The sequence below is a fragment of the Elgaria multicarinata genome, chromosome 5 (genome assembly GCF_023053635.1).
Source record: "Elgaria multicarinata webbii isolate HBS135686 ecotype San Diego chromosome 5, rElgMul1.1.pri, whole genome shotgun sequence".
In the NCBI taxonomy this organism is placed as follows: Eukaryota; Metazoa; Chordata; class Lepidosauria; order Squamata; family Anguidae; genus Elgaria; species Elgaria multicarinata.
Window position 1 is genome coordinate 101,345,252 of NC_086175.1, and position 26,072 is coordinate 101,371,323.

Genomic DNA, 26,072 nt, shown 5'->3' on the forward strand with positions numbered 1-26,072 from the left:
TCAGTGTTACTAATTTGATCTATTTCACTTCATGGACATGCGTGTTATAGAGAAGGCCAAAGTCCAACACTTGACTGAACACAGGAAGAAAAGACACTCAAGAGGCCATAAAAAAGATGTCCAAGGTTGGCCCTTTGTGGCTTGAATGGCTATTAAGATGCAAGCAGAATGCAGTCAAAGCTTAAGTTGCTAATTTCAATAGGGGTATCCATGGTGGTAACTTTCATGGTGACGATAATCATCTTGGTAGCCTTCCTGATACCCTTGGTGATAACCATGGTATCCATACCCTGCGTACTCATCTTCCGGGCATCGCATGCCAAGGGACTGCTGAATGGCCATCTCCTGTCGTCGAAGTTGCATAGAGTCAATCAAATCATACACAATCACCATGGACCACATTGGGGAAGGGTACCAGGATTTGACGTTCCCATCTTTCCCAACCAAAAGCATGGAGAAATATTCAGCGCTGATCTGGAAATAATTGCGGATGTCTTTCACCAAATGAGCAGGTACATCTTCTCTGTCAACGCTGGAGCTCCCTAGAGAAGGTGAGAATCGGGAATAATATCAGTATTTGATTATACACAAGCCTGTTGTTCTGAAAACCTAACAGCTGTGTTCGCACGACACGAGAGTCCATGGTGGGTGACAAGCTACACAGAGTGTAGTTTGTGCATCCAGTAGACAATTGGGCTTGTTGTGGGTTGCTTCCCCCCTCGGTTGTCCAGCTGGCTCAGGGAACTTGGCAGCAGAAACGTTTCATCTGCCACCAAGTCCCCCATCCCCACACCAATTGCAACATTAATTCAGCGTGCAGAAACACAGCTCAGAGCAACACAGAGAGATGTATTTCATGATTGACAGTTACATCCTGGAAAGGATTTCTCACCGTTGATGGGGTATAATTCCAACACTCCACCAATATCCTCTCCCAGGCCTAGCAGTTTAAGGACAGTAATATGGCGCAGACCTGTAAAAGGAAAAGAGAGTCAAACATTGAGCAGTGCACGTTTTTTCCATTAAGTGAAAGGCAAACATTGCTGTCATACAAAAGATAAATGCATGTTTGAAAGCTACTTCCCAATTCTATAAATAAACAATGCATGGGGTTAATTTGACATTTTGAAAAAGGGAATTCTGCATAGGAGATTTACCCAGATCATCGTCCTAGAATGTAAGTGGAAGATATTGAAAACATAGGAAGAGCTGTGCTAGATCAAGCCAAGGGTCCATCTATTCCAGCATTCTGTTCACACAGTGGCCAACCAGTTGCCCATGGGAAACCTATAAGGAGGACATGAGTGCAACAGCACAGTCCTGCCCATGTTCCGCAGAAACTGGTGTACATAGGCATAATGCCTTTGATACTAGAGGTAGCATATCGCCATCAGGACTAGTAGCCGTTCATAGCCTTCTCCTCCAGGAATTTGTCCATCCCCTTTTAAAGCCATCCAAAGTAGTGGCCATCACTTCATCTTGTGGTGAATTCCATAATTTTAACTGTCTGCTGTATGAAGTCCTTCCTTTTATCTGTCCCGAATCTCCTACCAATCAGCTTCATAAGTTGATCCTGGGTTCTAATATTATGAAAGAGAGAGAGAAATGCTTCCCTATCCACTTACTCCACACCGTGCATAATTTTGTACTCCTCTATCATGTCTCTTCTTACTGGCCTCTTTTCTAAGTTAAACATTCCCAAATGTTGTAACCTTTCCTCATAGGGGAGTTGCTCCAGCCCCGTGATCATTTTTGTTGCCCTTTTCTGCACTTTTTCCAACTCTACAATATCCTTTTTTAGATGCGGTGACAAGAACTCTACATATTAGTCTGTGCTACTCTTTTTAGCACGTTACTCAAGGGCCATGATTTTTCTAAAACTTTATGTATTGAGGGAGAATTGGGGAGCTTGTAAATTTCATTACAACCCTCCCTACCTTTCAGTTCAAACACTGATGCTAAGCATGGAAGCTATTATTTTGCAAGGGTCATATAGAAGGCATTTGGGGTGTAATCCTGGCTGGGGAATGCTGGGAGCTGAAGGACTTTTTTCTGCCTAAACATGCATAGGATTGCATCCTTAGAAGTCTATCAACTTATTCAAGCTGCCCACAAAGCTTTGAGAGAAAAAGAGAGCTATGCCAATTAACTTGCAGTTATTTGTTGGCAATAGAGAAATTATAGGGAAAGCCACTGAATTAATATGGAACTAAATGCCCAATCCTGCCAAAAACCAGTTCTGCGTGGTGGTGCTCCCTATGGGAGACATGACACCTGTAAACCTCTTGTTGTAGCTCTCCAAGTCACATACACACTCCACACTATCATAGCACATTGTTGCTAGCATGGGGAACCTCCATAGAATCTGGGTGAAATGTGTTTAAAGAGACTTGCACTATTACAACCCTTACATCAGGGATGGGGAACTTCAGGCCCAGGGACCAAATCCAGCCCTCTTGGGGTTCCCCAGGCGGCCCCCTTGTTCCAATAGCAGCACTCCCTTTCCTCCAACCACCAATAGTTTGGTGATTTCCTGGCTTTTGTGCAGTTTTTCTGCATTCCAGAAGGTTGAAAAACCTCGCTTAAGGCTTAACTGGTGGCAGTAAGAGCTTGAAGCTACGATATGCTGGTCCTTCTATTGTATTTTTTGCCCCGCCCACCACTGGATTTTGCCCCGGAGAACTTCTCCTAAATTCATTTCATTTCATTAATTACATTTCTAGACCACCCAATAGCTGAAGCTGTCTGGTTGGTTTACAAAGATTAAAACCTCAAAAATACATTATAAAAACTATTTACATACAAACATATAAGCAGACAGCACACACAAGAGAGAAACATATCTAAAACAATTTTAAACAATCCACAACAAGAAAAACCCAGGACCATATTAAACCCAGGGCCTCATCATCATATGCAGCCAAATGCCATAGAGAAGAGGAAAACCTGGCATTGAAAATTTACGTATGTTGATGTCATGTGGGTCTCGTCGGGGAGATCATAATTGGGAGGCAGCCATTGTGAAGGCCCTCTCCCTTGTTGCCGCCTTCCAAGCCTCCGTCAGAGGAGATAACTGGAGGAGGGCCTTAGCATAAAGGTAGGTTCATGCCAGGAGAGGCACTTAGTGGCCCCATTCAGAAGACACCTTAAACCACAGCTTTAACCATGGTGGTTAAGCCAGAAAGCCTCATTCACCATGGTTAAAACCATGGTTTAAGGTGTCTTCTGAACACGGCCGTACTTTCTGTCTTAACCACTGTGATTAAAGCCATGGTTTAAAGTGACTTCTGAACAGGGCCACTGTAGTAGTCTGAACTGAATTGTCCTTGTGCTAAAAGAAGTTCCCTACTCCTTGGAGAACACAGAATCTGATCCTTGCAGTCTGCACATGCAGGCTTTTGTGGGTAAAATGCCTCTCAGACTTCCTTTTTACTATGAGGCTAAAGAGATTGCTTTAACAATCGTATCCAAATGTTTAGCACTATGGGTAGTTAGATGGGCTAAATCTAACCCATGAGCTTGATTTATGCTGATACGGAAGATTTCTATTTTATTTTTTTAATCTTTTTTTACAAGAGCAGCTCATGGCTACAAACGAATGGAATGGTGGTTTATTACTTACCAAAATTGCAGGCTTGTCCTGTGAGGGCTGCAAGCTGCTGCGAATAGGCCCAGTCTTCATCATTGGGAGCAGATATCACTAGTAGCCTCCTTCTCCATCGAAATCTGGAAGGAAAAGGGGATGTGCTCAGAGAAATTACTCCCAAAACAGCCATTGCTCAGTCACTACAGCCTTATGAGTGGGTCACAAGTCTACTGACTAGGATGGCCACTTGCACGTTGCCAAAAAAGAGAACACCAATTTTGCATAATATTTGCATATACATATTTATATGTATAGGTGCAAATTTAGAAAAAAAATAAATAGAAATAAATGATCTCTCGGTATAGTTGAGCAGGCTAACCTGGTGACCTGTGTATTGTTTGCCATTCAGGGTCTAACTGTTGATGGAAAATTTCCAGGCCCCTGCTGCCTCTCTCTCCTTACGGTTCTTTGTCTTGAAGCCAGACTTGGACTGGACAGCCCATCCAGTCAAACGGAGGACTGTCCTCTGCCAGCTTTCCAAAACAGAGGATTGCCCTTGGTAAAGTAGAACACCTGGCCACTCTACGACCGGCTGCTTTATTAGACATCAAATTGCAAGACGATGGGGGCAACCACAGCCTGCGAAAGGGAAGGCGAAGCACGCCAGATGTTTGGCACAGCTGGCCTTGACGTATGCTGAGAAGCTGCCACCACAGCTGTCATTTGTAGCACTCCTTTGTATCCTTTATTTTCTTGTAAAACTCACTTTGAGGTATATGAGGAAACTGGCAGGGACTTGAGGTTGATGGGTAGGAAGGTGGTGAGCAAGTGCCACCTAAACAGCTTCCCCACAGAAATATAGAAACTCTTTTTTTCTTTACCAGAACAACTTCTTACTTAAGCCATCTTTTGAACATACACTACCTTAGTGCCAACCATAGCAAGTGTCAGTATGGGTGAGCAATCTTTAAGGGGGGACCTGCCAGGTACATTCTGCATAACGTTTATCTGCTCAAAATCAAGAAGCACAAACGTCCCGAAATAATCAAAATCGCCAACTATTCAACCATAGCTTAAACACACACATATACCTTAGATTATTATAAGTATACCTCAACTCTTGAGGCCTGAATAGATTTGGGCTCCTTAAATGTGTTATAAAATGATCTGGGTCCAGGATTTATTTTAAGTCTTACTAATCTTCTGAGCTTTACTTATTATCATGTGCAGCTGCTATAATGGTGCTCAGCTCTGTGCTAAACATTCAATCCAATCCCCAATCTACTTAATTGTAAATTAGAATATTTTAAACTGAATTTAGTACTGCCAATTCTAGTGTGAATCAGATTTAAGCTCTTTGGTTAAAGTGGTTTGTGGATCAGACTGACTGTGAACATGAGGAAGCAATAGCTCTCAAATGCCTTTCAAAATCCCATTTAGGTTTCAGGTTATCCAGTTTTGCTGAAAGAATTCCAAGTTTCTCTAGACAGGCAGAACTAACAGGAATGAAAGATGTTTTTTCCATTTGAGCTTTTCTTTTTTCTTCTTCCCTTTGAGATCACCTTTTCTTTACATTATTCAGGAAAGTGTCTGGGTGGGGTGACACATTTGTACAAACAAGATTGGTGAGCCAAAACGAAAGGTTATATTATACTTTCAAAACAAATTTCTATTCCCATAGAATAACCAAAGCAAACTAGGTTTAGAAGAATGTGTACAGCGCTCCATAGGTACTTTTGTAGCAGGAAATGGTCTCTTAAATGGCTACAGATGGTGCCTCTATACTCCTCTTTGTCCGTCTTCCTGAACCTTTTTATTCTCCTTGAAAGCAGGCAGGAGGGCTTCAGTGCCTCTCTGCTTATCTTGCTGTTCAGTGGCTAATTTTCCTTCATCCTGCCATATCTCATGGAAATCAAGCCGAGATAAACAGTAGAGAGCAAAAGGCACGTAGCAACTCCTGCTTCCATGCATGTCTACAGTCTCTTCCAGCTTCCTCTCCCTGACTGGGGAGACTCCATGGCAGTGCAGGCTCTAGCTTTTGTAGGACCCTTAGGTAAGATACCCTTCCCTAAGTGGGCTTCACCACAGGTGCTCCTGACCATTCACTTGCCTTTTTCTTCTGGACCCAATCTGTAGAGCTGCCCAAAAGGGAGGCAGAGAGGACGGGCAAGGTGGCTGCTACTCCTTCTTGCCCTTGCCCTCACTGCTCTCTCACTCAAAGAGGGCAGGCAGGCAAGGAAGAGCAACAGCAGGAAGCATCAGGGAAGGCCAATAGCACCCCAGTTGAGGAATGGGCCTCATTAGGTGGGTGGCCATGTGTCACCTTTTACAGAAGACAGTCCTCTTATTTCAAGGCCTGCCTTAGGACTGTCCTCTATTTGAAGGTTCCCTTTGTTTGAAGGAATGTCCAGTCCACGTCCAGTTTAAAGATAAAGAACCATCAGAAGGAAGAGCTGGGCTTTGAAGTTGTCCATCAACAATTAGCAGCTGGACAGCAGACTGAGCAAAGGCACACAGGACATCTGGTCACAGTCTTCCGCACCATTGTGAAATGAACTGTATTTCTATTTAAATTATAATGAATTTCTAAATTTGCAGACAGAGAGAGAGAGAGATGCATTTGTTCATTTAATACAAATTTATGTCCTCTTTTGACCTTTTTTTGTTTGTTTGTGATTCATAATAAGCGGGCACCCAACATCCAACAGCAGGCAGGGCTTAGTTATGTGGTGACTTCTCACACAGTCAGTTTAATGTGTAGCCAGGCTCCGAGAGTACAGCAAAGGCATTGCTTTTATGTGACCACTTCTTATTATGTCACCTACTCTTGTCTTGAGCCTTTAGGAAAAGGCTAAATGAAAAGCCTACACTGCTTAGCCAAATCTGAGCTCCTAGTTAGTGCATTGAAACCATTTGGAAATATTCAGAAGGACTGCTTGCTTTTTGAATGTTAAACAATTATTGTAAGAATTGGGTGCAATCCATTTTCACCATACCAGTTCTTCATGATAAACTCCCTTTGACGAGCAGGCCTTTCTTGAAAGGTTATGGTTCCATCCCCACACTTCCTTGTGATATCTCTTCATTATTAAGAGGTGTAGAGATGTAACCACTAATACAGCCTTTCCCAACCTCATGCCCTTCAGATAAGTTGGACTACAATTCCCAAAATTCTGGGAGTTGCAGTCCAACACATTTGGAGGGTGCCATATTGGGGAAGGCTGAGCTAATATCTAAATGCGTAAAGCGGCCTTGTATTTCACAGAGTGCCTTGTAGCCATAGCCAACAAAGGCTTCCAAGTAGGCGAGCGAATAGAATTCCATGTAGGCAAGTGAGCGGGGTGTGGAGAAGGGATGGATATCTCTGTCCCTCTTCCACCAATCTGCTTAGTTTCCACATTGGTCATGGAGAAAGGGAAACCTCTCCCTCAACTCTGTCCCTCCTCTTCAGCCGGTGTGGTAAAGAGCAGCTGTTTTTATTAGCCTGATTTGAGGCTACTATTCTTCCTGTCCATGCTGACCACAGACGAGGTGGCTTCCTCTCCTCCGTGGCCAGCATGGAAACAAAGACTACTAGGCTCTTTAACAGGCTAGTGAAAATAATCTGCAGCCAAGTAACTTTTGTGAGCATATTTACAAGGATGATGTAAAAGGGCTCTGCACCAGGCTTGATCTTAATGCTAGGGTACCCAAGGACAGGGAACAGGGGTAGCATCCCCCCTGATGCTACACTTGACAGTTTCTCCTGTAGAAATGATTGGCTGCCAGTTCATTTGTATGGGAAAAAATAAGGAACGGCACTTAGGGACCTGATTGCAATGGGGACAAAGCCTGCTGGCCCTGCTTGAAAGAGGATGAACTGGCTTCCACCATCAGGTACTCTATGGGTGCGACAGATAGGGCCTCCCTGCACACACAGCCTAACAGTCTGTCAACATGTTAGGTTATGTGTGCAAGGAGGGCCTATCTGTTGCACCCAATAGGGTCCCTGATGGTGGAGGCCAGGCCACATTTTCACAACCTTATAAAATACGGGTGGGGAAACTTGTGGCCCTGCAGATGTTGTTGGCCTCAACCCCCATCATCCCTGACCATTGACCATGTTGGCTGGGGATGATGGGAGTAGTAGTCCAAAAACAAAAGGAGATAAGCATCCAAAACAGGTCATGAGGAAGAGAAATGAGTCCTCAGGATGCAAAATATTTATTTTCAAGAAGCATTTCGGCCTGTTCTTTATTCTAAGGTCTTCCTCGAAAGGTTGTAAGAAGGTAGTGGCTGCAGAATTTCCTCTAGCAAAATAATGGTCTCCTGTGGTAATCTGTGGTAATTTTATAAGCAACTGAGCTTATAAAACAAATAGATGGGAGGAGTAGTCCAGCAACAGGTTCCCAGCTCTGTCATAGAGTATAATAATAATAATAATAATAATAATAATAATAATAATAATAATAATAATAATAATATATTTCTTACCCACCTCTCCACTTGGATCGAGGTGGGGAACAACAGCGAATATAAAATGTAATTGTAGGACCTGAGATCAGCCCAGTTTGGTGTGTGAGTTTGTGTGTGTGGGGGGGGGGAATGTATGTGTAGGGTGGTGCACAGTGGGGTTGGTGAAAGGACCGGAACTTTCCTTCCCTCTTTTTCTGACCCATCAAACCTGATGATCCATTACCTAGTTTGTATTAAAGCAAAAGCACAGATAGTTGAAGTCCCAAGAAGGGGTTGATTTTGTTTAGGCTTTCTAAATGACCGATTAGCCACCTGCCTGTACTTGACCCCAGAGGGATCTCAACATCTTTCTCTTTCCTGGCACTCGACATACAAATTACGAACAATCAACATCATTATTCTGAATGCTTTGCCCTAAGAAGTAGTGACTGAGAAGTGATGCTGCTTCCTGCTGTTTCATTCATTCAAGGGGAGAGGTAATTATAGAAAACAAATTAGTCCTGCCAATGCTTCGAGAGCAGGGTTGCATGCAATCCACTGATGCCCATTTCGCTGTGGGAGATATTAATAATAATAAAAGTTATGTTTTGAGACATTTCCACTTAGACATTCTGTTTTGGCCTTTCCCTTACTCTGTGTTTTATGTTAATTATTAGGAATTTCTAAAAGCGAATAATGTTATGTAGAAACATAAGACTCTTTATTGTCTAGGTCAGACATCTGCCACCCAATTATGGGCCTTCCTAAGATTCAGGATGGATAAATCTGTCAATTTCGGTTTTAATCAGCTTCTCATTTTTTCCCAATTTTTTTTAAGTATCATCCTATTAACCCCCAAAATGTAATGTCTACACAAAAATTCATGCACATTTCTCCTAATGTACTCATTCTTATGCTCAGTTTTGCTAAACATGTTTTTGTATGTTATTTTCACAAATACATGCACTTGTGTGTGCACTTTTCAACAATATACCCATTTGTGCACGCATTTTTAACTGTATTAACAGCCAATTAACAGCCTTGGGCAGAAAAGCTCAAAGTTTAAGGACCATAGATCAAAAGACAGTTTCTACTATCTCATGTGCTGCACATATAGATTAGACTTCAGTATGTCAAAACTGAATGTCTGAATTGCCTCTACTGAAAGACTTTGTTTGAGGTAATATTAGGCAGTATGAAAACTGCCTAATTATGTAATGACTGCTTCACACGTGCAGGTGATCATCAAGTGATGGATATGAACATGTGTGAATTCAATCTAATACTATTGTTTGGTCTTTTTTCCTCTTCCCAATATTATAAATAAAATTCCACAATACACTTTAAAAAAACCCATAAGAATTCAGTGCAGCAATGGATTCAGCCTTAATCATTGCAATCTACTTGTAGATGATTTAATGTAAGCCCAAATTCATCATATTCCTGGAACATACAAAGTAATAATGTGGTATAGTGGCTAAAGTGTTGGACTGGGAGTCGGGAGATCCGGGTTCTAGTCCTCACTCAGTCATGGAATCTCACTGAGTGACTTTGGGCCAGTCGCAGACTCTTAGCCCAACCTACCTCACAGGGTGGTTATTGTGAGGATAAAATGGAGAGGAGGAGGATTATGTACATCGCCTTGGGTTACTGCTTACTACTGAGTATTCTACAGCAAACGGTAGATCAGGTTCTACTGATAATTCTCTTGTGTAATTTACTGTAGACCTACAAGTATTTCTAACTCCCAAAGGCCAATCCTACCATTGGGCAGAGTTAGGTGGCTGTTTTTGCCATGGGGATTGTGGGATTTTCACCCTCAAGTGACAAAATAGCCTGAAGGTCCTTGGGTACTATGCACCTTGATTTCAGTTAATGACAGGTGTTACAATTTCCTGCTCTACTTCAGGCACCAAAATATCTTGGGCCAGTCCTGTAACAACAGCAACAATTAGAAAACCTTTTCACCCTAAACGTAGGTTGCTAAGAGAGAAAACCAGGAGTAGATTTTTGTGTGAAGGACTTGTGAGCTTGGGTCTAACAAGACCACAAATTCCTGGGCTGAGCACGTGCTCAGAGGCACCCTGTTCCTTAACTGTTAGTATATGCCCACTCACCTGAGCCCTGGTTTTGTACCTGGCTGCCCTTGGTGGACCTCAGGATTGCTAGAAAACAACAAAGTACATCCCGTATGGCTGAAGTCTGCCCAAGCCTGTTCTACAGCCCACCCTGCCTGCACACATTTGGGATTAAGGTACAGAGTTTCTGCAAAGACTCTGGCTTCTGGACAGGCTTGAACTTTGGCATCTCTTTTTAGGAATTAACTGCTGAAGATATTGCAAGTGTTTGACCAGAATAATCAGCCAATGGCAAACACATGCTCTAAACAAGTGCCAAATTTTAACCCACTTTACGTTCTTAAAAGAGATTTTAAATAGCATAGCTTAAGAGCTTTTGGAAATACCTAGACAAAAAGTTTTCCAGGGACTGCTTCTTGTCGTCTTTGCAGACAATGCCTTCACGTTTCTGCTTTTCCATATCTTTGATACGTGACTGGAAAGTATCGATCAAATCGAACACAGACTTCATTGCTATGGGCACTTCATAATATTGCTGTAAAAGGAAGTGTTGAGAAGGAGTTTGACTGCAAACAAATTGCTTGGTATCTGCATTCCCATTGCAACATAATGGTGACACTTCATGCATATTGACAGATGTATACTGAATGGTCCCTTGTGTAGTCTGAAGGCATAACTTGCAAGAGCCTTGGCTAAAGCTAAGCTGGTCTGGGTATGGTCAGTGCCTGGATAGGAGGCCGCCTGGGAACTCTGTGCTGTGCTGGCCACCTTGAGTTCCATGGTCACAGAAAGGTGGAAGATAAATGCCATGAATAAATAATGCCATGTTGCGGAAGGTGACACTTTATAGCAGCCTTCCCCAGCCTGATTGTTCTGGACAACAACTCCCAGCAGCCCCAGCCAATGGTCAGGAATCCTAGGAGTTGTAGGCCAAAATATCTGGAACTACCAAGTTGAGGAAGGATGCTTTATAGGATAATTCTGTGGCATGTAAATACCATAATTTGTAACTACGCTATCCCAAAACCATAGCCAGCCTATAGTTTCAGGGTAGGGGGTGGATTAGGTAACAGTTCGTCTGGTTTACAGGCTTTTAAAGACAAAATTGTAAACTTTTTAAATTATTTGTAAAAAAAAAAATTAGGGGGAGCAGTGAAAATAGAGGGAGGGCAGGCCCCCATGATCCCACGCCTGGCTACGGGCCTGTGCTATCCTTGTACAGAACTGAGTATTTCCCACTGAAATTCCCCATCTTGGAGGGAAAAACAGAGGACCTGTCTATATGTCTTAAAAGCCCCGCAGTAGCACTGCGTTGGTTATACGACGCAGCAGCCACTTCAGGGCTTTCCCGCAAAGCTGTGCATTGGAAAAGTCTGGGACTTCCGCCATCTGACCTCATTCCATCATGGCACCGGGGGGGGGGGGATTCCTAGGCAGAAGGCGACATCTGATTGGTTGCCAGAAACTGGGTGAGGAGCAGGGGGCGGGCCTGGCAAGCTGAATGTCCACCAGAAAGCCCTCACTGCCTCCTCCGGTTCAGATTACTCATTGTCACCCCGCAGCAGAGATACTGCGGGGTTTGGCGGCACAGCAGTGCCAACGTAGCACCATGAAGACATGAAGACAGCACCATGAAGATAGTCTTGCGGTCCCCACCTCCACTTGCCTCTTCAAGTACTAGCACAATTTTTTGCTCCATTTTGTCATGAAATTATCTGCACTCATACATCCGTCCCTCTGCTCTGCCCTCTCCATCATCACCTTTCTGATATACTGTGCAGTTCCTTAATCCAATAATTGTGCTAATCAACTTCTCCCTACCTTGGCCCTCATATCTGAATCTGTCAGCACCATGAAGAAGTCGTCGTACGTCATCCCATATTCTTTCCTCAGCTCATTGATGAGATGCTGGTCCACGAGGTCTTCATCCTCTATCACCTTCATAGGCTTCTCATTGTCTTAAAGGAAAACAAAATGGGTCCAAGTGCTGAACAAACCTACATCACTAACTTCTTTGAATAACAGAGGAGATGAACAAATGTTTTCCATTCTTCCTCTGTTCAGATACATCCTCCAAGATTATCACACTGATCATCGCCAGTGCAACAGATGAAGGTTAACAATGTGACATCTTCACAAGCAAGCATTTGAGCACCACTTGTAGGCAGCTATTAATGAGAAAACCTAACGATCACGTAATGGCTGGAAGGTCACTGGGAACCCTGGCTGCATCATGCTGGAGGCAGATTATTTGACCCAGGCAGAGCAATCTTATGGAGGATGGAGGGGAGGAGCAAGTCTGTGGCAGAAGAACCACCACTTCCTAAGCCACCAGCTGTTGGGTGGGGCCATTTCCAGTGATCCAAAGCCACCCCTTGGAATACCTCCTTTTTGCCATTACCACCAGCAGGGCAGCCACAGTGGTGAAGCTCCATTGCCAGCGGTGAGGACCTTCTCAAGTGGACCTCCTCTCTCTCCACCCATGGTGGGAAAAGCCCACAATATTTTAAGACCTCCTGGGGACCACAATATAACATCCTAAGTCAGTGTTTAAACATTAACCAAGGTGTGCAATCCAGTGGTATGTCATGCTTTTTTCCTTTCTCCCTTAAGGAGTTGGCTTCAGAATTTAGAATGATTCTATATAGCTTATACATCACTAAAAGCCAAGGTAACACAAATCACTTTTGTAAGGCTTCTCTACAATGTCTAAGTTAAAACTAAGAAGACAAGTTTAAAAAAAACCAACCAGAAATAATATTTGAGAACACTGCAGAGAGATTACTAGAAGTTTTTTGTGTGAGAGTGCACACTAAATTCCCAGATCTATTTAAAACTCCTGCTGCTCCGTAATTAATGTGGGTAAATTAATCAGGGCCATGTATATGCATTTGTATTTGCTTAGGCAGCTCTTGCCCATGAATAGGATCTCAGGAAACTGTTATCCTAATGAAGAGTGCTCATTATTCATTCACAATGCTAAAGAAAGAATTCCAGTTATGCTATTCTCTTTTGTAAGGAGCAATATCCAAAATGAGCCCAAAGCAAATAGAAGGAAAGATTAGAAAAAGAGTGTGTTTATGAAGAAAGGTTGTATCTGTCTGTTAAATCGACCTAGATTAATATATTTTCCAAAAGCACTCATTTGTAGTCCAGTTCTGGTCCTTCATATCGAAATACATCAGCTGTCCTATCTTATCATGTAATCCTATGTAAATAGCACAACAGAGCATGCAAACCTTTGGTATATCTAAACTATTCAGATAAATGAAGTGGTTGTTTTAACAAGATCAAAATTTAAGTCTTAGTGGAGAGAACTTGGAAGCTGTTGTGGCGTCTACTATATATTTATTGGGTTAGATCCAGACTTAGTCATACTTAGAGTAGAAATTGAAATCAGTGGTACTTAAATCAATCCTGTAGGGAGGGGAAGGCATTTTTTGCTGATCCCTCCTTCCCACCCTTCTGCCCCCTAAAATTCTGCTCTGGAGGGTTGTGGACTGGTAACCAACTAGCCAAATGTCTGTAAAATAAGCTGAACATGCAGGGCTGGCTCTACGATTAGGCAGAGTGAAGTGGCCGTCTCAAGCAGCAGATTTATGCTGTGACGAAAGGGCAGCAAATTATTGTTTGATTATTATTGCTGTCATTTTTTTCTTCCAGGGAGGATTATGAGATTTCCTGCCACAGGTGTCAAAATAATTTACCTTGCCTTAAGTACTATGACTTGGTGGGGGGCAGGGTATGTCATTTCCTGCTGTGCCTCAATTAGCAAAATGTTGTGGGCTGGCCCTGTGAATACTAATTGTATAATAAAAGTATAATCACGCAAGCCCCATTCACGCAAGGTCTGGGGGAGCCTCCTCAAGTGAATGTGTGAAGACTTCTCACCTCAGATGTCCATGCTAACATGTGGACAGTGAAGGCCAGGCTGGGAAAAGCCACCAAGCATTGGGGGTGGGGCTAATGATACCACCCCACAGCCCCCTTCAACATACTTTGCCCCTTTACATGAGTAACAATGAGAAGGAGTCTATAACTACATAAAGATCTGAATGCAGGTATTTGTAGCCGAGAGTCAAATCATCCTTTGACCTTTGCCATGACCCAGTCACATTTCTGTTTTCTACTGTTTCATTGGCTTGATCAACTAGCACAGAGATACTCCATGAATTCAAATGTGTTGCCTTGGTAAAGTAAACTGGAGAACTACCACAGCCAGCCATGCAAATACAAAGGCGTGCAGGGAGAGAGAGAACCATGTTACCATAACAAGAGGACTCTCTTTAGTGTTTTTAATGTTAGTCACATGGTTCCCTTGCCCAAAAAGAAAGGAAGTTCATTTAAAAGAAAATTAAAACCCAACCTAGCTGGAAGTGGTCAATCTTCATGTGGCTGTTGTTCATGGTGCCAAAGATGGTGATGACTGAAATTTTTCTAGTGGCCATTTTGCAAAAGCTTTCCAGATACTCATCTCTCTGTTGCACATACATGGTATTGTCAGTCTTGGGTGTTATGATCAGCTGGTAAGACACAAGAACAGGATTGTGATAGTTTAAATAAAATATTAGTATCAGACCTCAAATACAGATATTACTTACACAGCTTCCACAGTAGCCTCTTCTCACTGTATATGAAGACCCAGGCTACATAATACATTTGCCTTGGAGTTCCAGATTTCCTGAATAAATTTCCACCCTCCCATCCATTGTGCTTTTATTGGGCACTCATGATTGCTTGCTCATGGTAGTTTGCAGGTCCTTTATTTGATGTCATCCTCCTCCAGGGCGTCTTCCATGCTTTGCAACCATTATCACAGGTTTTTAGGTATTATTTAGAAATAATATTAGGTGTTATTTAGAAATGATGGAATGAGGGTCTTGTGTAATTCCACAATTCTACTACACCACAGTGCCATCTAGTGAATGTATAATGAAACATACAGAAGGCAGAGAAAGAAACCCCCCAGAAAAGAGCTTGTGTAAAGGAGCTGCTCTTAATCCCTCAAAGAATCTGGAAGCAGAAGCCTTAGTAAAGGTGCAGGCTCAAGTTAAAGGAAGCCAGATTCCGGCTGGACATCAGGAAAAACTTCCTGACTGTTAGAGCAGTGCGACGGTGGAATCAGTTACCTAGGGAGGTTGTGGGCTCTCCCACACTAGAGGCATTCAAGAGGCAGCTAGACAACTATCTGTCAGGGATGCTTTAGGGTGGATTCCTGCATTGAGCAGGGGGTTGGACTTGATGGCCTTGTAGGCCCCTTCCAACTCTGCTATTCTATGATTCTATGATAAAAACCTCATGTAGAAATACCCTAATACAACTCTCATCTTAAAGTGTGTGGAAGTCCAGACTAATTACATGTACTTGGATCCAAAGACCCTGCTGAGCAAGCAAAACATACTTCCAGTTGTGCATGTACTTTATGCTGCTGGTTTCCTCCTTTTCTGCAGCCCCTGAACTCCTGAAAAAAACAGATTGAAGTGTCCCCTGACTCTTCAAAGCCAGTTGTTAGTAGAGAACAAGGGACTGTTGACTGACACTCACCCACCCCAGTGGCATTTTTGCCGTGACAGCTCCTAATTTTTGAAGGCCCTTGGACAAGATGCCCTCCATGGGCTCCTTCCCTCAGTAAGTCTATCTTCTCGTTGCCATTGCCACCACCTGCTTTTGCTCCTCCTCCTCCTCCTCCTCATTGCTCCCACTTACTTGCTTGCTTGACAGGCAGAGAGAGCCAGTCAGCAAGGAGGCAGGGATATCCACTGTGGTTGTCTGGGCCACCGCAAGAGTCAGGTAAACCAGCAGGTTGCAATGAGGAAGGAGAGAAGCCACTCCAAGGGAGCGCTTGCCTATAGGCCTCTGCTGGAGTGTGGGCCCTTAGCAGGTGGTCTAAGCATGCCTACCTTGAAGCTGGCCCTGGATCTTTGGACCCAAGCCATAGTGAGTTTCTGTGTCCCCGGTGCACATGATTAATGGCTGCCACTAGGAATAACAAAACTGGCTGTGTGGATCCCATGGCAAATCTAATATCTAGCCCAGCCCCCAAGATTTTCTGTGTAAGAGTTAACTAACGATTAAACTATACTGCAAGCAGGAATAGGGTGTGTTACACGTGGCTGTGAGTACAATGCTGAAAGCGACAGAAAAGAAGCACCTTCAGAAAACGAACCCAAGACAAACGAACGACACAAGGCCGAATGGCCCATATCCCACTTGCTAACACTTTCCCCACAGACTCACATTCATTGCGGGACAAGTTATCACAGCCCAAACCTCCCATGGGAAAATAGTCACTGATTAAACTTTGGTACATTATATGGTAAGAACCAATCAACTTTTGCCTGTTGGAGCATTAGTATCGGCAGAGACTGGCTTTAATTTCTCAAAGCAAAGCATTTACTTCTTATTTATATAGGACTGAATCAGATTGCAGCGCACTGCCAGAAACTTGGTTGTTGATTGAGAAGGCATTCAGGCACGAGGAGTCTGAGGCCAGGATCTGAATAATGCTGGAGAGGTCTGTTTAATTATCATTCCTAAAGCAATTATAACATGGTCAAGCAGAGGTCAGTTTCCAGAAGGCAGGCAATAGCACAGAGCATGGAAATGTGCAGGCGTGGCCAGGAACAGAAGACATGGATAGAGGGAACAGGCAGGGTTGAAGCAGCTGGAGCCTGCACAGCCTAGGTCCTCCTGAGGCAGGGCGAGTACTAGATCTGCAGACTGAGGGCGGTATCCAATGTTAGTCCTACATAGAGAAGATCCATTGAAAGGAATGGGACTGAAGGTAGTCATGATTAACTTCAGTCTCATTCATTTCAATGGGTCTACTCTATGTAGGACTATCATTGGATACTACCCAGTATGTCCAGAGCCTTGGGTTTGGTGACCCAGGACATATATTTGGCTATCAGGCTGATAGCTAATGGCCATTTTGTGACAACAGAAGCCTGTTTAAAAGCCCTTTCATAGCTTCTGTGAATTCCTAGAGATGGGAAACAGAAGTTTCTATCCCCAGGTCTGAAGTAACAAATTATGTCCTCAGGACTGTCAATGATTCATACACAAAGGCCTACCTCAGCCAGAAATGATAAAGAATTTACAATAATTATTATTTACATTGATATCCCATCTTTCCTTCAGGGAGCTCTGGTCAATGTAGTAGGTTCCTCCTTTTTTTATCCTGTGAGGCAGGTTAGGCTAAGAGACCAACGTCTGGCCAGACCAAGACATTTTGCTGCCTGAGGCAAAGGACAAGATGTGCCTTCCCCTCATGTACAGAAGCTGACCGGACTGATAGTTGACTGTCAGTGGAGGCTGGTGGCTCTGATGTCAGTGGGACGGGTTTCAGTCTGAACTCTAAAGGAGCTATCCAAGGTGCAAACCCATTATTTGGTGCACAAGCCAAACCCCCAAACTTTATTGCTCCACAATTCACCATACATAGATTTTGTTCCAGTTTGTTTTGCTTATACAGACGCAGTTTCAGCTTTAAAAGGATATGGATTTGTGGGTCTATAGACAGAGTTAGGTATCTGAATATTTTGAGGGTTTTCACTTAACTAGTTTGCACACTACAGTGGCAATTCCTGTGTTGGTTAACCCAGACAGTGATGGGGATGAGCAAAGTGACAAGTGCACATGTAATTTCCATGATGTGTGAACCTAAAACTTGTTTATGGCTTAAACGACCCAGAACTAACCCAGCAATAAACAATGGGCAATTGTTAGTTTACCTCTGGGTTGTTCAACCCATAAACAACACAGAACCCTGACTTCGCACAACACTAAACAAGCAGGAACAGGGTGTTCCTGGATAAATTAAAAGCGGAAACAATGAGCGTGGGGCTCAGATACTTCGTTTGTACTCACAATTTCTAGGCTAAATAACCCATGAATTGCCTACCACCTGATGTGCAAACCAGTTTGCAATTTCTCTCTTGCACCTCTCCCCACCACCATGAACCGACATGCTTAACAAGGGAGCGGAAGGAGGTAAGGATTTGAATCAGCAAGAAATTGCAAATGTATTTTAGTTTTAGATTACAAAAACAATTGGACAGCACAGATAAAACATAGGTAATTTGGATCCATTCTGGCTAATCTCAAGGCCAAAGTAGTTGTGGGAGTGGAGAATTCATGATCAGACCTCCCACATTTTTATTAAGGATAAATGGGGCACCGTTGGGGGCGCTGATTCTGATCAGAGCTCCAGTGCCAGGACAAGGAAAGTTAAACTATTCCCCTGCCCTGGCTCTGTTTTCCCAATCCTAATTCCGCCCCCCCCTTCCTTGGAGAGGCTGTTTTGCTCTGTGGGACAAAACATACAAGCACTTATATGTTTCTTATGTATCTGATCACCGGTCTCCTACTATGTCATCTAGCTGCACCCTTATAGAAGCCCTCTTCTAAAAACATAGGTTTAAAATACCCTTTCGGAAATAAACAGTGTGCGTTTTGACGGTGGCGGTAGTTGTTTACATTATTCCAGGGAGTTAATTTTAGAATTCCTTACATACACAGCATAGCTGTGTCCTCTATGGGTACGGATAAAATACTACACTGAAAGCTTCCAGACTGTACTCTTTCCACACCACAGGGTAGCAAACAAAAGCAATGTAACCGAGCCAAAATAGATGGGCCTAAAGCAAAGCCACACAGGCACAAACTAGTAGGTGGAAGTCAAAGCCAGTAGTAAGGCTAGATTTCAGAGCTGGCCCCTGCTGCTTCCGTGTCTTTAACTAGATCTTGATCTGCAGACATCATTGCTCGGTCTCCAAAGCACCACCACCAACAAAAATGAATAAAAATATCCTGTTGATTTCTACAAATCAGGCTGATGTTAAAGGCACAAGAGGATGCCAAGACATTTTTTCCTGGTCATTTGGCAACTCTTCCCTGTATTAATAAAGGACTTCATATAGATCTAAGTAATCAAAACCATACTCCATCACACTCTCTCTCACACACACACCAACGCTGGGATTTCTCACTGAAATTTAAGGTCAGACTCTTAGGAACATTGGAAGCTGTCTTATACCGAGTCACGTCATTGGTTTATCTAGCCCACTGAGTGACAGCAGCTCTCCAAGGTATCAACGCAGGAATTTTTCCAGCCCGACCTGGAGATACGGGAATTGAAACTGGGACCTTCTGCATGCAAAGCAGTTGCTAGGATTCTTGAGATTAGTGCAACACCTGGCTGAAGCATTGTAATAAATGAAGTCGTCTGTAAATCCACAGGCATGAATATGGGTTTAGAAAGGACAACCATCGATAGGTAAAAATAGAATTGCCATTCCCAAAGGAGGTTTTGCATCCTTGACAGCTTGCCAAAAGGCAGAAATTCAATAGAGGTCTAGATCATGAAAGGTTCCACCTGTTGAACATCTGCTTCTCATACAGTTGTTAGAGACCTGGAGACTCTGCTTGGGGACAGAGGAAGCAGATGTCTATGCATACCCAATGGATCCAAAGTGGCCAAGAATGATTTTCTGAAAAAAGAAAATACAGTTCCTGGAATGCAAGAGGATTGTTCCGGGACAGCTAGACCAAGTGTGTGGTTGATGTGTAGGGGTGCCAACTTTACAAAGGATAGTCGTCCATTTGAAGGTGTCCTCTATTTGATGGACTGCCAAGTCAAAGTCTGGGTTAAAGTCAAAGAACCATAAGAAGGACCTACCCTTAAAGTTGGCCTAAACATACATACATAAATACAATATATAAAGAAGAAGAAGGGAGAGCAAGGGCCTTGAAATTGCCCATCAAAAGTTAGGAACACCTGGACAATAGACTGAGCTTGTGAACACGGGTTTACCTGGTTCCTGTCTTTTCTGCTTTGGTGAAGTGTGTTGCTATTTAAATTACATTTATTATTTCTAAATTTGCATATATAATTATTCTTTCCTTACCCACTTCTTTCTTTTATAGTAAAATAGTGCTGTTTTTCTTAAAAGAAAGAAAATAAAGAGAGTGAGGAAACTAGTAATTACATCCCCCCTGGGGAACTGAAACTGATTAAGGGGTACTTCTTCAGTAATCCCTCCAGCCACTCAAAACATGAACTAATAAAACAGAATTAATGTGGAAGGAGCAGAGTTTTCATTAAGGGCACAGTAACCTTTAGGAGATTCGAGAGAACTTTGCCTGTTCACATTGGGAAGGCTTCTGCATGTATATTTTATAGCAAAAGGTTTATCCACAAATCGAATCAGAAGAAACGTGAAGGACAACACAGAAAATACTGGAATGCAATGATTTTCAACAGTGTCTCCCCACCCCCCCCAACCACACATATCCCTGTTACTTCTCAGTTTAGCTGCAAGCCTCACAGTATCTGGGGAAAAATGAATTCCCCAGCAACAATAGATCATTCCCTGTTGTAATGCAAAATATTTTGGAGGGCATGTCTTGGTCTTGAATGAGCAATTCGGACCCAAGAGTTTTACAAAAGATCTGCTCCTGATGAAGGTATTAGGCTCCTCTGAACGAGCAATTTATTGCACATTTGTGATTGGCCACTAAAAGTGTGCAGGTCTTTTATACGATGTTATCAATGATCAAGACGCCGCCTGCAGTATCTGTTGGAAATTCTGCCATGAAAGGAACCACTTTTAAAGTGGTAACATCCTGAAAAAAAGTGGGCTCTTCTGCTACTAGATGACACTGTCTCAATGGAACGTGGTCCCCCCTCTCTGCTCATGTAATGCAGCCCATAACAATTGCGCCAAAAAGCAAGCACAAACGTCCTGAGTAATCAACGCAATTTTCCCTTAATGCAAAGACACCCAAAGACTGCTAAAACTGGTTTGTTTGTATGGATCAACACAGCTGCCTGCCATTTTTGATCTCTCCTTGGGGGTGTGGCTATGGGGAGTGTCATGATGAGCGCCTGCACCGCAACAATTTACCACTACACCGTTGGCTGCCATGCAGAGTCCTGCCTTTCAGCAGCATTTGCCTTTAGGGCCTATCCTTCTAGCTTACTTGCTTTCCAACATCTACTTACTCACTATGGTAGCACGAGGGGGAAAGAGATGCTACCAAAGCAAGTACTTTTAAGAAAGAAAATGGGGCCAAGGCTGACACCGAAGGCTTTTCGGAAGGCAGCTAGAATCATGCCCTGGTTGCCTGTTTTGGCTGGTACGGTTAGAGAGAGAGAGAGAGAGAGAGAGAGCTCTGTAAATGGGGGGCCGCAAGAAAATTAACTTGTGAACAGACCATAAGGAATTAATATTCATGTATAATCTACTCACCAGGAGTCGTCTTTTCCCTTCAAAGAAATCCAAAAAGTTTGTCACGGATTTTCTGGAGGCTTGCATGAAAGACTTGGCATTCACTTTCAGGATTCCCTCATTCTCCGTTTTGCTCCCTTTCTTGTTTTTCTTGTTGCGCTCTTTCTCTTGCTTGTTTTTCTTTTCCGCTTTGTCCTTCTTGGCCTGCCTCTCGTTTTTCTTGTCAGCTCGCTCTTTCTTCTTCTTTTCAGATTTATCTAAGCGGTCATGTTTCTTTGGATCCTTCCCTTTCTTTGGTGGGAGATTCCCCACGGGGACCCCTTCCTCTAAACGAGGAACAGCAGGCTGCCCTGAGTCATATTTATCCTCATATTCGTTGCTGAGTATTTTGTCTTGGGCTTTCTTTTTAGGTGGCTTGCTTTTAGCGGGTTTGGATTGACCTGCCGTGACACTGGGCTCCCTCGTGTGATAGTCCTTCCTGTCTGTGCGGTTGTCTCTATATCTGCCAGCACTTGCCCTTGTGTAGTGCTCTGAGGTGGCTGTTGGGAGCTCTGCGTAGGTGTCGTAATGAATGGCTTTGCTGGGTCTCTTACTAGCTGTCGGTTGTCTGTGTGTGTGGCCTGGATGCCTTTCTCTGCGGTTCTCTTTCCATACAGGGGAGGAGAAATTCTCAGTTACCCGAGCAGCGGTTGTCTCAGGTGCCGTGGGAAGCAATGTGTGCGATTTTGTGGTCCAGGTTCTCTGTGTAATAGGAACAGTCATGGTGGTTGTTGTAGGTCTACTTGCTATTGTCATTATTCTGGTGACTGGCCTGAAAGTTGTGGTCGTGGGAGGGAAAGTAGCAGCTCTGGTTGTAGGGGGAGGCGGAGGCGGCACTGTAGTTGTTACAACCTTCTTCACTGTTTTAACCCTGGTTGGCAGCACACTGCTTTTCCTTGTTTCTTCTTTCCTTGGAGATGACGGGCTATGTCCACCGCTTGATGTTGCTCTGGTATTACCACCACCGTTGTTGCCTTCCTCAACCACCTGGCCCTCTGCTCCAGCTGCTTTGCATTTCTGGATGAAGCCCTTTTGTCTTATCTTCTCGATTTTCCTGATGGGACTCTGGTCAATGACTTCATAGATGGCCTCCAGCCTTACTGGATAGGGGTACCTTTCCTCTACTTGCAGCGTCTTCTTCAGCAGCACCATGCCAAATTTCCCCTTCTCCAACTTCAGAAAGTTCATGAGTTTGGGAATAAGGCTGTGATCTAGAGGCTGCTCCAGAATTCTCCCCTCTGGGGTTATTTTCCTGACTTTCCCACCCTCTTCACCTTCCTCATGGAACAAGACAATTTGCTGAACATGCCGCTCGGCCAGTTCGCAATAGACATCGTTCTTGAGCAGGCTCATCATCAGCCGGTAATAACCATCAGAGGCATGAGGAGCTGAGATGACCCAGACTCTGTTCTTTCCAGCAAAGCTAGCCAGAATATTGGGAGAACTGGATCCAGGTGGGAAGCGCACTGTGCGTGATCGAAATGCAGTCGAAGCTCCTTCATCCTTAATCATTTCTGGCTTAAGCCTTTGCATCTGCCGTCTTCTGGTCCCACTGTTCTTCACCTGGGCACGAGATTCATCTTCCAGAGGGGCTGCTTGTGGACTTTTTGTCTCCAAAGAATCCCTTTTGATGAGGGGGCGTTGACGAAATCTCCCAGAGGGTCTTAGAAGTCTGCGCACTGTCTCAGCTGTCCTTGTCTGTGAAGTTGATTGGCCAGTACTGCCCCGATAGGCCAGAGGCACTTTTCTGACCCTGGGGATCGCTCTCCCAGCTTGCCTCAATGGCTTTTCCAAACCACACACTAGCCATGCTGCCCACAGCGCAGCTAAGCTCACAACCAGCGTCCAGTTCATTGTGGGTTTTACTTTAAAAATAAGAGCAGAGCAGAGGAATGTTAAGGACAATACTGGGTATTCATATAGGTCAGAGCAGGCATGCACAGACTAAAGGATCATCTGATCTACTTTGGGTGTGCTTGTGTTATGTGTTTGACAACAATCCCAATATCCATTAACCAGAGCCAGGTGCAAAAGACAGGCTGGGTTCTTACATAATGCTAACCCACTGAGGATGGTGTTCAGGAGCAAACCATGTGGGATTAGCATGTGGCATAGGGAGCATTTTTTCCACCCACAATCAGTAAGTTACCCACCCTGGGTATCCACCTTTTCCAATGTGGCTTACCATGTCATCTGTCAGGTCCTCCATTGATAAAATCCCACAACCAGCAAGACAGCTGCCTAGAATGGCCAGACGTTCTGGTGATGCTCTAGCTGACAAGGGCTACCTCTATGGTATAGATTGCCTATTGAGGATTGGCCATGGCAGGAGGAATGCTGATGAACCATGCTGCAAGGTGGGTAAGTCTTGGGGGGCGCATGCATGTCATGGGTTCACTACCCATCCCAGCTGGATGGTTCCCCTCCTCAACCTCCCCCCATAGTTATCTGAATAGGGCCATAGATTTAAAGAAGTAGCATGACCATTCTTATGTTTTTATGAGCATGTTCTGAGCCTGAGAATTTGTTCATAGTGCCAGAACTGAACTGAGCTCATAAAAACTTAAGGGGGATGCTAGATCAGAACAAGGGTCCATGTAGTCCAGCATTCTTTTCACACATTGGCCAACCAGCTGCCCATGGGAAATCCACAAGCAGCACTCATGTTCCCCAGCAACTGGTGTACATAGGCATACTGCCTCTGATACTGGAGGTAGCATATGGCCATCAGGACTAGTAGCCATCGATAGCCTTCTCCTCCAGGAATTTATCCAATTTATTTATTACATTTTTATACCGCCCAATAGCCGAAGCTCTCTGGGCAGTTCATAAAAATTAAAACCATAATAAAACAACCAACAGGTTAAAAGAACAAATACAAAATACAGTCTAAAAAGCACAACCAGGATATAACCACGCAGCAAAATTGATATAAGATTAAAATACAGAGTTAGAACAGTAAAATTTAAATTTAAGTTAAAATTAAGTGTTAAAATACTGCGAGAATAAAAAGGTCTTCAGCTGGCGACGAAAGCAGTACAGTGTAGGTGCCAGACGGACCTCTCTGGGGAGCTCATTCCACAACCAGGGTGCCACAGCGGAGAAAGCCCTCCTCCTAGTAGCCACCTGGTAGTCCAATCCCCCTTTTAAAACCATCCAAATTGGTGGCCATCACTTGGCCTTGTGGTAACAAAGTCCATAGTTTAACTATGCGCTCACGATCCTTCCACACAGAAATCCACACCTAGTTACCTGTAAATTCTCTTCACTTCAGGAGCCTAACTTAAGTGTTGTTGCTATTGTTAAACTGCAGAGAGTCCTCAACCTTTGCTAATCTACTGCAAATCACCCAGAGATCTACCAGTAATTCCTGATTTACCTTCTATCCACCATTGGACTAAAGATGTCCAACATCCATCCCTGAGTCCTCCCCAAGATAATTTCCCCCCAATCTGCTTGAAATGCTTTCAACTTCCTTCTGAATTCCTGCTGATTGACATTTTCTAAATTTGCTTCGCTTCTTGCTTCAAGAGAAAATCTTTGTAAACCACCCAGAGAGCTTTGGCTATTGGGCAGTATAGAAATGCAATAAATGAAACGAAATGCAACTCTACAGCAGACACACAGAGAGCAGCACTCCTCTTCGAGAAGGGAAACTGGCTAGAGTTATAGGGTCAGGACTCTTTGCATGGGGACTACAGAAGTGTGTGGAAGCCTTATTTGGGAACACATAGCCTGAAACCTAAATGACCGAGGCAACCGTCAATGGACAACTGGGATCTGTTGATACAGAAAAGCTAAAAGGGTTATATAATCTACACATTTAATATACACACACAGCAGTTCAAGAACCTAAGAAGAGCCAGGCTGGATCAGACCAACAGTCCATCTAGTCCACCACTCTGTTCACACAGTGACCAGTGAAGCACAAGCAGGACACAGTGCAACAGCACTCTCCTGCCCATGTTCCCCAGCAACAAGTGTACATAGGCTTGCTCCCTCTGATACTGGAGGCAGCACATAGGCATCAGGACTAGTAGCCATTGAGAGCCTTCTCCTCCAGGAATTTATCCAATCCCCCTTTAAAGCCATCCAGATTGGTGGCCATCACTACATCTTGCGAATTCCATAATTTAAGTATGCGCTGCATGAAGAAGTACTTCCTTTTATCTGTCTCCCAGAAGTAGCAAAGCAGTGTCAAACTTACCCTTAGACCAAACGTCTCCTTCCAGAAGTGTTTCTCCCCCAGAGCCTTTCTTTAGACCGAGAGCTTTGCCATGTAGATCTGCTACAAAACAAACTCCCGGGGACGTCCTGTTCACTACGGCTCTCTCGCTTTCTCTCCCTCTCTCTTTCTTTCGCCTTCTTTACCAAGCCGGGTGCAACGCGAGGAGCTTTCCTGCAGGATCGTCGCTCCTCTCCATCTAGCCGCTCTTCTGCCTTTGCTCTGGAGCAACCACAGAGAGGCACATCTCGCCTGGAGTGAAGAGGCGCTGCTGCTGCCGCCGCCGCTGCTCTGAGCTCTGGTTCCCTTTTAAAGACCCCTGATCCTTCCCCATCAGTCCCGTCCTCCTCCGTGGAGCCGAGCTCCTTTGTCTCCTGAGAGCCGGAGCATCAGGGCTAATAGATTTTCCAGGCAGGATTCAAAAACACGCACGCCCGGACGTGATCCCGAGGAAAGAAAGAGTTTCTCCACACCTTGGT

General features: G+C 44.0%; 1 protein-coding gene across 1 annotated transcript; it reads right to left on the bottom strand.

Annotated features, from left to right (window-relative positions):
• On the bottom strand, nucleotides 1–26,072 carry CCDC80 (coiled-coil domain containing 80). Its single transcript, XM_063126915.1, has 8 exons — nucleotides 25,576–26,072; nucleotides 21,351–23,233; nucleotides 14,465–14,621; nucleotides 11,920–12,056; nucleotides 10,485–10,633; nucleotides 3,623–3,726; nucleotides 893–973; nucleotides 1–542 (listed from the first exon to the last, which is right to left on the bottom strand). The coding sequence occupies exons 2-8, from the start codon at nucleotides 23,220–23,222 to the stop codon at nucleotides 196–198; spliced, it is 2,847 nt and encodes a 948-aa protein (XP_062982985.1). The 5' UTR covers nucleotides 23,223–23,233; nucleotides 25,576–26,072; the 3' UTR covers nucleotides 1–195.

Excerpts from the sequence above, each read along its gene's own strand:
- CCDC80 (XM_063126915.1), bottom strand. The coding sequence starts at position 23,222 with ATGAACTGGACGCTGGTTGTGAGCTTAGCTGCGCTGTGGGCAGCATGG. Across the intron at positions 10,634-11,919 it reads ATTCAGATATGAGGGCCAAG|CAATATTATGAAGTGCCCAT; the intron begins GTAGGGAGAAGT and ends TTCCTTTTACAG. Across the intron at positions 974-3,622 it reads AGGACAAGCCTGCAATTTTG|GTCTGCGCCATATTACTGTC; the intron begins GTAAGTAATAAA and ends TTCCTTTTACAG.